This window comes from Globicephala melas, chromosome 9 (genome assembly GCF_963455315.2).
Source record: "Globicephala melas chromosome 9, mGloMel1.2, whole genome shotgun sequence".
Classification (NCBI taxonomy): Eukaryota; Metazoa; Chordata; class Mammalia; order Artiodactyla; family Delphinidae; genus Globicephala; species Globicephala melas.
Window position 1 is genome coordinate 56,280,641 of NC_083322.1, and position 12,273 is coordinate 56,292,913.

At 35.2% G+C, this 12,273-nt stretch overlaps 1 protein-coding gene across 2 annotated transcripts in view; it reads left to right on the plus strand.

Moving 5' to 3' along the window:
• VPS50 (VPS50 subunit of EARP/GARPII complex) overlaps positions 1–12,273 on the plus strand; it is a 135,737-nt gene that overhangs the window by 55,621 nt on the left and 67,843 nt on the right. The window contains exons 13-14 of one of the 2 annotated variants that reach the window (XM_030857259.2): positions 7,008–7,140; positions 10,144–10,235. In XM_030857259.2, the coding sequence (XP_030713119.1) occupies positions 7,008–7,140; positions 10,144–10,235 (225 nt within the window). Of the gene's footprint in view, positions 1–7,007; positions 7,141–10,143; positions 10,236–12,273 lie in introns of those variants that run through there. The other variant, XM_060304599.1, reaches the window with a different exon arrangement.

Sequence of the window (12,273 nt, forward strand, 5' to 3'; positions counted from 1 at the left end):
TCTAAATTGCTTAATTCAAGGCTTTCGTTGCTATCATTGCTATGTGGTAAGAACATTGAACTGGAAATGCAATATGGCACTCCTCTGCCTTGGTATTCCTGGTTTTATACTAAAGGAATCACCCATTAATTGGGACTTGAACTGAGTTGCAGTGTTAGGTATCTAGTAATAAGTGAATGGATTAAACCAATGAAGAGGTAGCAGATCCAGGAATCTCTAACACTGTTTCGTGAAAGGTGAACCTAAGATACCCAGAGTGGTTTACTATCTAAGGGCATGTGACTGGTAAGTTGTAGAATTGGTGCTGGCTGGGATGCAGGGCTTCCAATTTCTTGTCTAGTTCTCTTTCTGTTATGCTCTGCTGGTGTGAAGAAGGATTGATGTCTAAGTGGAAGTTGTAATTCAGAAACTCAGATTCTCTTCTTGGCCTGCCTTTTATTTTTTGACTACTTATACAATTATTTGCTTATTTGTTGGTTTCTTTGAATCTGTCTTGTTATAGTTATGGTTCACACATGTCTGTGTAATAAGTTTCTCTATTTGAAATTTGGAGGTGATTTTTTATAAATTAACGAGAGAGCACTAGTTATGAATGATTTTAGTGATAAGGTATTAAAGGCATCAGAAGCATTTGTTGCTTTGAGAATTGACACTAGTTGATTGCACAGTATAGGGGAAAGTGGTTTCTGGAGTCCAACTTTAAAATGAAATGACTCTTTTTTTTTACATCTTTATTGGAGTATAATTGCTTTACAATGCTGTGTTAGTTTCTGCTTTATAACAAAGTGAATCAGTTATACATATACATATGTTACCATATCTCTTCCCTTTTGCATCTCCCTCCCTCCCACCCTCCCTATCCCACCCCTCCAGGCGGTCACAAAGCACAGAGCTGATCTCCCTGTGCTATGCGGCTGCTTCCCACTAGCTATCTACCTTACGTTCGGTAGTGTATATATGTCCATGCCTCTCTCTTGCTTTGTCACAGCTCACCCTTCCCCCTCCCCATATCCTCAAGTCCATTCTCTAGTAGGTCTGTGTCTTTATTCCTGTCTTACCCCTAGGGTTCTTCATGACATTTTGTTTTTCTTAAATTCCATATATATGTGTTAGCATACGGTATTTGTTTTTCTCTTTCTGACTTACTTTGTATGACAGACTCTAGGTCTATCCACCTCATTACAAATAGCTCAATTTCATTTCTTTTTATGGCTGAGTAATATTCCATTGTATATATGTGCCACATCTTCTTTATCCATTCATCCGATGATGGGCACTTAGGTTGTTTCCATCTCCGGGCTATTGTAAATAGAGCTGCAATGAACATTTTGGTACATGACTCTTTTTGAATTATGGTTTTCTCAGGGTATATGCCCAGTAGTGGGATTGCTGGGTCATATGGTAGTTCTATTTGTAGTTTTTTAAGGAACCTCCATACTGTTCTCCATAGTGGCTGTACCAATTCACATTCCCACCAGCCGTGCAAGAGTGTTGCCTTTTCTCCACACCCTCTTCAGCATTTATTGTTTCTAGATTTTTTGATGATGGCCATTCTGACTGGTGTGAGATGATATCTCATTGTAGTTTTGATTTGCATGAAATGACTCTTATTGTCAGCATAGTCTTCAAGTACAGAGATGAACACATTTTGGCTTAAATCTATTAAAAACTATATTTATATATCTATCCCACTTTGCCTTTTTTCGTAAACTATTTACTTTCTGTGTATTTAGTGTAATGAATCTATACATTTGTTTTGTTTTAGAATATAAATGTAGGTAAGAATCATCTTGCTCAGTACATCATAGTCTTATGTTTGTACATATGAACATATTTGAAGATAAGTTTGGGAGATTTTTAGACGTGGGCACTGGCCTAGCTAGATTTGTGAATTATTTACACTTGAGTAAGTTTGGTGAGAAAAAGCTTGGTATAATTTCACTAAATAATTTCAACGTTTTCTGAAAAAAATTTCCTATAAACATTTCTGTGTGTATACTGTCATCCAAACCCATTAAAGTTTAGCAAATAGTCAAGAGTTAACACAGTAAAGAACCTCCTTTTCCTTGAATAAATAGGCAAATGATATAGCTAGACAGTGGTTGGGTGGAGAATAGAAGGTAGTAGTTCCAAGTTTCAATTTTCTGGTTTGTTAAACTGTGGCAAGTATTATAAAAGTTAATTGGTGGGCTATAGCACAATTATTTGTATAGTTATTTTTCTTTGGGAAAAATAAGACTAACACTGCCTTCCTTTTATCTGTCAGAAAGATATGTTGGGATATAATTAGATTAAATTTATTTGCATAATATAAACACAAATTTATGCAAAGTTGAGTTTATGAAAGTTTGTAGAAGAGTACCTTTATTCCGGTGAATGATTTTTGAGTTGCAGCCCAGAATGTTTTTGTGATTTTTGCTTTTCTTTGTCCTCTGCTTTTAGCTTTTTCCTGACCTTGTGCATCATTATCGGTTTTCATTACATGTGTGTGGTATGAGAGCTATGTCAGTTGTAATGATGTGGTAAAAATAAACCAAGGAAAAAAGCAAGACTGGTTCATTGTAAAGGTAGTAATTATAATAGTAAACAGGGAAAGTCGACATAAAAAGTTACCCCAAATTATGGCATAAATATGCAGAAATATTTGTGTTGATCTCTGCAAGCCATGTGTAAATCTGGATAGCTATTCTAATTTTTCTGCAAATAGGTACCCATAGCCAATACGGTATTCTCAGAAGTGTCACTCCCTCCTGTGTTCCTTCCATTTTTATTCCCCACGCCACCTCTTACAGGTAACTGACTTCAGTGTTTTCTTCTTTATATTCACTGTGTTTATTTTTTTGATGATAGGCAAATATATCATTAATTTTTTTTCTATTTCTTATGACATACATATATATATAAAAACTTTTCCCTTTCTCACGTGTATATGTATCATATGAAAGGGAAAATTTTTTATTTAAAAATTTTTTAAAATGTATATGTCTGCTTATCATTATTTTTCACAGTTGCAAAGTGCTCTTTTGTGTGTGTGAAGTTTATCCAGCTGATCTCCTGTGTTTGGACATTTAGATAGATTCCAGTATTTTGCAGTTACAGATAATCCTTCAACGAATAACCTTGTGCATATGTGTTTTTACATTGTTTGAAGTACACCTTCAGGATAAATTCCTAGAAGTGAGATTGCTGGGTCAAAGGGAAAATACACATGTAGTTTTGTTAGACAGTGTGGTTTTGTTAGATAATGTCAAATTCATTTCCAGAGGATTGTATCGTTTTGTGTTCCCACCAGCAGTGGATGAGAGTTCCTGTTTTTTTTGTTCACAGCCTTGCCAACAGAGTATATATGGTATCAAAGATAAACAAAACTGGACGCTAAAGTGGTATGGACAGATTTCAATCAGTAATATACTGTTGTAATGGGGAAAAGAATCCATTGTGAACTGAACTCAGCTTCCATTTGTACAGGCATCACTGGGCATTGTAAAGGGAGAAAGAGGGACTAGGAAGGGGGATGAGCAGGGGCTCAGAAGAAGCAAGGAAGTGAAAAATTACAAAAAAAAAGGGGGCTTGGTTCATGTGAAACCCATCTGGGTTAGGCTCCCACCTTCTCCCTCAGAGACTGGGAGACAGGGGCCCTATCTTCAGGTTTTAGCTGGAACAAACAATATATTCTTTTGGCAGCCTTGACTTTTCTCAGGCAAGCACTTTAAGGGGTGCTAGGGTCATCCTAGAGTTGTGGCCGTGAGCTGCTAGAAACTACATTAGTGTCTTGTTCAATTCTTTGTAGGTCAAGATTGAGGACTATTGAAGGAGAGGGCTCAGGGAGCCGGCTAGAGTTTGGTCAAGGGGAGAATCTTTGTTAATGGTCAGCTTTAAAATTTTCACTGATCTGATGAGTGAGAATTTGTTTCTTACTGTAGTTTTAATTTACATTTGCCCTATTATGAGTGAAGTTGGATATGTTTTCAAATATTTAAGGGCCATCTTTATATCTCTGTTAAGTGTGTTTATATCTTCTTCCCATTTTTCTATAGGATTTTTGGTCTTTTCCCCCCAAATCTTTAAGTGTTCATTATAAATGTGAGATTTTTTTTATTGTGACATGTATTGTGAATACTTTTTTCAAGTTTATCATTTGATTTGTTTACTGTTGTTTTTTTGTTGTTATACAAAATTTATAAAAATTTTTATGTAGTAAAATTTATCAAATTTTACTTTTATTACCACTGAATTTTGAATCATAATTACAAAGCCTTTACCTATATCAAGGTGAGAGAAGAATTAACTCATGTTTTCTTTGGGTGCTAGTATAGTTTTATTTTTTAGGTTCAGCTGTCTTATCCATTTGGAGTTTGTTCCTGTGGGTGGTGTGAGGAGTAGATCTAATTTAGTCTTTTCCAACTGACCATCCAGTTGTCCCAACACTATTAATGAAAAAGACTGTCTTCACTTAAGTGATATGAGATGCTATCTTTATCATATACCATATTTTTATATGAGGCTAGATCTATTTCTGGATTGTTTTTATTGGTATCTCAGTAAATTCATAAATTAACCTAGGGAGAACTGACATCTCTGATGTTGAGACATCCTAACCAAGAGTGAGGGATGTCTTTCTATTTGTTCAAGTCTACCTTTATGTTTTTCAGTTTTTTTTTTTTTTGCATTACGCGGGCCTCTCACCGCTGCGGCCCCTCCCGTTGTGGAGCACAGGCTCCAGACACGCAGGCTCAGCAGCCATGGCTCACGGGCCCAGCCGCTCCGCGGCATGTGGGATCTTCCTGGACTGGGCACGAACCCACGTCCCCTGCATTGGCAGGCGGACTCTCAACCACTGCGCCACCATGGAAGCCCATGTCTTTCAGTTTTCTTCATAGAATTTTGGATCATTTTTTGTTAAGTTTATTCCTAAAATTTTTATCTTTTTTATTATAAGTGATTTCTCATTAATTGTATCTTCTAAATAGTTATTATTTGTGTATATGAATTCTGTTATTTTTATATGTTAATTTTATAACCTGCTACTTGCTGAATTTTTTTATTTTTTTTATTTTTTTGCGGTACGCGGGCCTCTCACTGTTGTGGCCTCTCCCGTTGCGGAGCACACGCTCCGGACGCGCAGGCTCAGCGGCCATGGCTCACGGGCCTAGCCGCTCCACAGCATGTGGGGTCCTCCCGGACCGGGGCACGAACAGTGTCCCCTGCATCGGCAGGCGGACTCTCAACCACTGCGCCACCAGGGAAGCCCTTTGCTGATTCTTTTACTGTTTGAGTTTCATCATTCATTCTCTAGGAATTATATTCTAGGTATATTATGTCATTTACAGATAGAAGTAGTTTTATTTCTTCTTTTCCTGTTCTTTTGCGTCTTATCATTTTCTCTAGTCTAATTGCATTGGCTAGTACCTCAAGAACATTGTTAAAAAGTCGTGGAGGGCTTCCCTGGTGGCACAGTGGTTGAGGGTCCGCCTGCCAATGAAGGGGATGCGGGTTCGTGCCCCGGTCCGGGAAGATCTCACATGCAGCGGAGCGGCTGGGCCTGTGAGCCATGGCCGCTGGACCTGTGCGTCCGGAGCCTGTGGTCCACAATGGGAGAGGCCACAGCGGTGAGGGGCCTGCGTACCGCAAAAAAAAAAAAAAAAGTAGTGGAGATAGTGGACATTCTTGTCTTCTTCCTGACCACAGTGGATATGCACTAAAGCTTCCTCATCTTAGGGAAATGTTTATCTGTTTTTATTTTCTCATGAGTTATTATTAGGAATGACTGTTGAATTTTGTCAAACCCTGAAAAAGGGTTTTCAGCATGTTTGGGGACAATCATTTTGTTTTTCTTCTTAGACCTATTAATGTGACAGATTGTTAATCGATCCTATAAGATTGAACCGTTGTACTGTTCTTGGCATAAGCCCCACTTGGGCAGCCTGACTCCAGTGGTTAACAGCGCCTTTATTTTACTACTTCTTAGTTGAGTTTCAGAGATTTGACATGCCTATACAAAAGTATACTTGCTGAGTCATACAAATTAGTATTTTTATTAATTGCTTGATGAATGAATGTTTTAGTAAATGGGGAATTTAGAGGAGGGGGAAATCATTATGGAGAGAAAAAATACTTTTTGAAAGAGAGAGGACGACTACCAACTGGGATTTCCTGAGCATCAATAACACCATAGCTATACTTTCTATATAGCTTATTTCTACTAGCTATTTATTTTGGAGGGCTTGGATCATAGTCTTATTAGCCTTTCACTGTTTTATCAGCATGATCAGTTGTGGTTGTTTGATTACAAATTGAAGAAATGCTACGAAATCTCAAATGATGGAGCAGATGCTCCACTGTGACAGACAGAAAGCCTGCAAAATAGAATCGAGGCATTATTCTACCTGCAGAAAAAAAGGACAGAATGAGAAACTGATAGTTTTTACAAAGGATAGAGGGAGAAAAATCCATGCATTTCCTTTAGGGAGAAGATTTTGGACCACATATTGTTTCATAGCCATGTTATACAAAACATTTTAAAATGCTGTTGTCAAATATGAAATATCTATATCAATGTGATTTACAGAATTTGCAGATTGTCAAAGTTACTTACTTAATTTACATAAATAAAATGATTGACTTGTAAATTATGACCACCTTTTTGCAAGTTGTAACTTGGGTCCAAGGGTGAGTGTAAAGCTGCATTTCATGCTAAGAACATGGCTTTGAAAAAAATATATTTGGGGAAGTTTGCACTCCTGGTTATGAGAGCACTTGCCATTCAGTAGTATGTGGATTCATAGTATATGGACTGATACTCCTAATGAATACTAAAAAGCCATGTTGAAATAGGAATTACTTGAACAAAATTTTCTTGCCATTGAACTTTCTTTTTAGATATATCAGTGGAAGAAATTTTCTTATCTAATTCTTGAGTGCATTTGATTGACACCATAACATTTTATTTTGATTAACTTTGTGTTAAACATGATAATTTGAAAGTTGGCTCTTGTCATTTTCTTCAGCATGTTACACCAGACAGCTATATTCCATGCCTTGCTGACCTGTGCAAAGCACTGTGGGAGGTTATGCTCAGCTATTACAGAACTATGGAATGGCATGAAAAGCATGACAGTGAAGATACTACTTCTGCTTCTGGTAGGAAATTATTTTGATTTGATTTTAAAAACTGAACTATAAATATGCCGTATTTCTGGAGTAAGGAGAAAGAAAAGGGACAGCTATACTTTTAGAATTTCAGGGACCACGATGACCATAGGTTAAATGTTCACCAGAGAAAGTGATTCAGCTGCTATAAAAACTCCATTACCTTTGGGGATTAACTGGGCCGAAGGACTTCTTATGTGATAGGTATTACAAGTTTCCAGGAATATGTGGTGATGACCTTAGGACTAAGTTATTAAGAAAGAGCTTTTAAAAAAAAATGAGTTGCAAACTAGGTAGGCCATTGGTCTGTCCAAATTTACTACAAAATTAATGCTAATGTTCAATATTAAGTCTTTTTTGCTAATTTTCAAGTTGTACTAATAAAACTAGATTCTAAGAATTAATAATTATACTGATACTTTTCTTCCTGAAAATAGATAGCAGGACATAAAAATTTCATAAAAAATGATGTTTTTAAATACCATCTTTGCAAGCAAAATACAACTTTAAATGTTTATGGTATAGTCATAAAGAGAAAATCTTTGAGAAGTTATATTAACTAGGCATGTTTAAATTACTTCATGTAATTATATATCTTAAGTGATTATCCTTGAACAATAGCTAAGATTAAGTATTCAAAATACTTTTTAAAGTAATAAATGAGTCTACCAGTATTTAGTATGGGCAAAATAAATTATACTGTACCTGTTTTCTTGTATTACATACAGTTTAATATAGCTAGTCAATCAAGTTATTCTAATAACTTCTAATTTCTGAAGTGTTTGGTTTCTGTGATTGTGTGGGTGGAGGAATGCGCAAATCTTAGTTTGATTAAACATAGGATTTTGGTAGTATAGAAGACACACGTTTAATATTTATCTTAACTCATAAGAAGCTCATAAATATAGATAGCAAAAAATAAGAAAGATAAATTCTGTGGAAGGATTTTCATTCTTTTAGAAATATTGTTGAGGGAGGAAGGGGTTTAAAGAAAGAGAGAGAAAGGAGAAAGTAGAAAACGGGGGGCATTGAGCCAGGATTCTAGGCCAGACTAGGCCAGTTGGGTATTTTTACCCAACTCGTCTACTACCTCTGAGAGTATGGGCTTTGCAGTCAGAGATACCTCGCTTCAAAGTTTGACTGCCATTTACCAAAGGCGAGAATGTGAATAGGTCACTTTATCATCTCCAGGCCTCAGTTTGCTCCTTAAAATGATAGGTTAAGAAAACAAAACAAACAAAAAGCTTCATAATATAGTAACACATCTACCTGTAGGATTGCTATAAAGTTTAGAGAAAATTTGAAAGTGCTTACACTGGTTGTTGTTAATATCATCAAAGGAAATGGATCAAGAGATGATTATAATAATAATGAAATGTCTATAGGCCCTTTTTTTTTTTTTTAAATTTCATTTTACTTAGGGAATTCCTGGGCTTAAGGGATTTTTTCCCCACAAAGTTTATCTTGTTTTGGCAACCTTTCTTTTTTTCTAGATATGGTACCAGTTTAGATATCTCAGCACCTCTTTTCCTTTTTCTAGTACATTATTTAAGGAGAAACCAAAGGAAAAGTTTGGAACAAAATTAATACATACTTTAGATATAAGAGTATAGAAGACAATATATACTTATCATGGTGAAGCTCGCTTTTTGCTTCAGGCTAATAGTTTACAGGTATTATGTATTGTATGCATTTTCATTGGGGTATAGATTCAAACTTAAAACTCTATTTGAGGGCTTCCCTGGTGGTGCAGAGGTTAAGAATCTGCCTGCCAATGCAGGGGACACGGGTTTGAGTCCTGGTCCAGGAAGATCCCACATGCCGCCCGTACGCAGCAACCAAGGCCCAACGCAGCCAAAAATAATAAAATAAATAAATTAAAAAAAAACTCTATTTGAACCTTCTATACTTAGTCCTATTTGCTAAAATTCCTTCACCCTAATCTGTATAATTTAAGAATGTTGAGGGCTCTGATCAGTCTAATAGTCAGGTGACAATATCTAGTACTGTAAAAAGTTATTTGTTCACCGGGAATTCTTCCTTTCTTATTCACATTAAGGACTAAAATTGTAGGAATCAGTAATTCAAAAGTTATTCTTCACAGAACTTCATACAGCTGAAAGGGCCTCTAGAGTTCATCCGTTGTTGTTCTCTAGTGATACTACTGGTGTCCTAACACTTCACCATTCTAAATAAACTAAAGCTGTAGCTCAGGTGCACTGCTCTGAGCTGCTGGGTTCCTCATAGCCAGACCATACAGATGATATGGCTTAAGCTGTAGGAGTAGTCACAAGTACATTAGGCATGTATCTGGGGCCTGGCCTATGAAAGGGCCTTTTGCTGCTTACCAGTGGATACCCTGCTAGCCTAAGATGAGATCATATCCTCAGTTGTTCTGCACAGTTTACTTGCACAAAGGCATAATTTTTAAAATATAATGTGTATGTGTATTTTCAGTTGCTTTTAGGGGGAGAATTATTTTGAGGCAGCTCATTGATCTTACCTGTTGAACTGGACATTGTTAGATTATTTACCTGGAATGGATAAAAGTATTCTGGATCATGAAAAATATAAAATGCATGCATCATTGCCTCACTGCATGAGCAGTTTTGCACTCTGCACTCTTGTTAACATGCATATTAATTGAAAATTGGGTTAGTTGGTCCTGTAATGCCCTGGCAGTAGGCAGTATATGGGTCATTAAGAATCTGGTTTCTGGGATCACACTACCCAAGTTGGAATCCCAGCTATAATCATGTATAAGCTGAGTGGTCTTAGGTGTAAAGTACTTAACATTTCAGAGTCTGAATTTGTCTATCTTATCAAATGAGTTTAATCCTAATTTCTACTTTTTGACATTGTTTTGGTTGTATAAATATTGAGAATATTGTCTGTATTTTACACATGCTTACAATATATGAGAATCCAAATTTTTTTTTTTGAAAACAAAAATGTGAAGCAAATTTTAAAACATATACCATCTTTTATTTTCAGAAGGGAGTAATATGATGGGTACTGAAGAAACAAATTTTGATCGTGGCTACATAAAAAAGAAATTAGAACATGGACTTACACGAATATGGCAGGTTTGGTTTTTTTAAACTATTTTTTTACAAAAGCAATAGAAACCTTCATGTCAAAGTTGTTTTAGAAATTCAGTATTTAAGTTTTCTGTATTTGTTTTCCCTGCAGATCTAATCATGTGTTAGTTTTTCTTTGGAATAAGTCTACCATTTGAGTTCTGTAATTTAGTTGTCAATTATATTTGACTATAAGTGGCAGTAGAAAAAGTTTTAATTTGAAAATATCCATTGGAAATATTCCTTGATTACATTTTGCTTTTAGTGACCTAACAGATTTGTGCTTTCCTAAAGAAGTTGTTTTCTTATTGAGATACTGTTTATTTTGTGTGTGTTTTTTTCCTTTTCTATTAATTTTAGGAAAAGGATAACTATATAATAGATGACATAGTTGGGTTGGAGTCTAGAACAGAATGAAGAATTCTAAGTCAGTGATTTTTGTGCCTTGAGTGAATCTTATGTATTTATTGATTGAATGTGTATTCCTTGGCTTTTCTTTAGCAGTTTAGTAGCTTAGTTGTTATCAGATAACTAAATTTGTTAATTTGTTAAAAATTTTCACTTCCTAGATAAGTGTAATTTCTTTGATGGTAACTTTGTTCTTTTTGGACTGCTTCAAAATTTAGAAGACGATAGACACTTTGACCATATTATGGTCTTTTAAAATGTATTTTTTATTTTTCTAATGAAGCTGATGTTTAGTTCGAAAACCTTTTATAGGATTTCTTTTGAAAAAAATGTTTAGGAAAATATATACTGAAAACATAAATTTCCTCAAGAATCACTTAGCAGTTATAATTTAGTGCTCTTCTAACTTTTGATAACTTTCTATTGCAGATATGCTATTTGAATTTATACTTTAATATTTAAATATGTGATAGTGGTAAGAGCTTTGCCTTTTGTGTTTTCTAATATGACCATATGAAACAAATTTTTAGTTTCCCATTAATTATGGGTTGGGGCTGACTTTTTTCTGAATGTTATATATAACAGAAAGGAAAATCTCATTCTCTAGTGTCAGATATGAGTTGTTTCTGATTTAGTCTTCTAACAGGCTCTAATTATACTTTGTTGAAATTGTAGAATCTATGATAGAATTTCTGGTAATTCAAAGTACTTTGGATTATTGGCCTGGTATTTTATATAGCTAGTTTCTATTCAATCTGGCAACCTGATGTCATTCTTGATATAGGAATATCTGTTAAATGTAAGATTTAGTAAAGCTATTATCATTTAAGTGTTTGGCAGTTTAATGAAAGTCATCATGCTTTTGAATATAGATAATTATGTTGTAGGTTTCAAGTTTTAGAATATCTTCATCTCCACCCACTTCAAGTCCCTTGAACCCCAATTCTCCAACCCCAATTCTCATCCAGTTCTACACAGGACTTTGTGTACGTTAGGAACTCATTAGTATTTGTTAAATTGAAATTACGGAGCTCAATGCAATTGAAAAAGGCAAAAGCTCTGAAAAATAAATGTTTTTTGAGAACACATCTGGCAGACAAAACCTGGCAGGAATTGAATTCATTTGATAGCACAGTCTGACCAGAATTGTCATTTGGCTTTTTGTAGTATTTATTTATCCCATTAAGTTGAACATTCATATGTTGAAGGGATATAAATGTGTTTTATTTTGGGATACTGCCCTAGACCCCACTGGGGATGTTATATAATATATACTATACATACCATAATATATTTCTAATATCTGAAATGCTAAATTCCAAAGCACAAGTGAGCATGTGACAGTTTATTGACATCATAAATTTATTATAGAGATGATAGATGATTGAGAAGCATAAGAAGGTAGTTAATATTTCTGACATAAAACTAAACTCAGAATCATAATCACCTTGATAATTATTATAAAAACTTTTCAGTTTTGAGAATATTGTTGCAAATTTTCCATGCATTTTAACTAAGTCAGAACCTTTAAGGGAAAAAGGTTGTATCAGTCATAATATGTGTATCGTACTGTTTGTGAGTTTAAGAACCGTGGTGAAAGCATGGTCCTTGACCTCGTGGAGCTTACATATCCAAC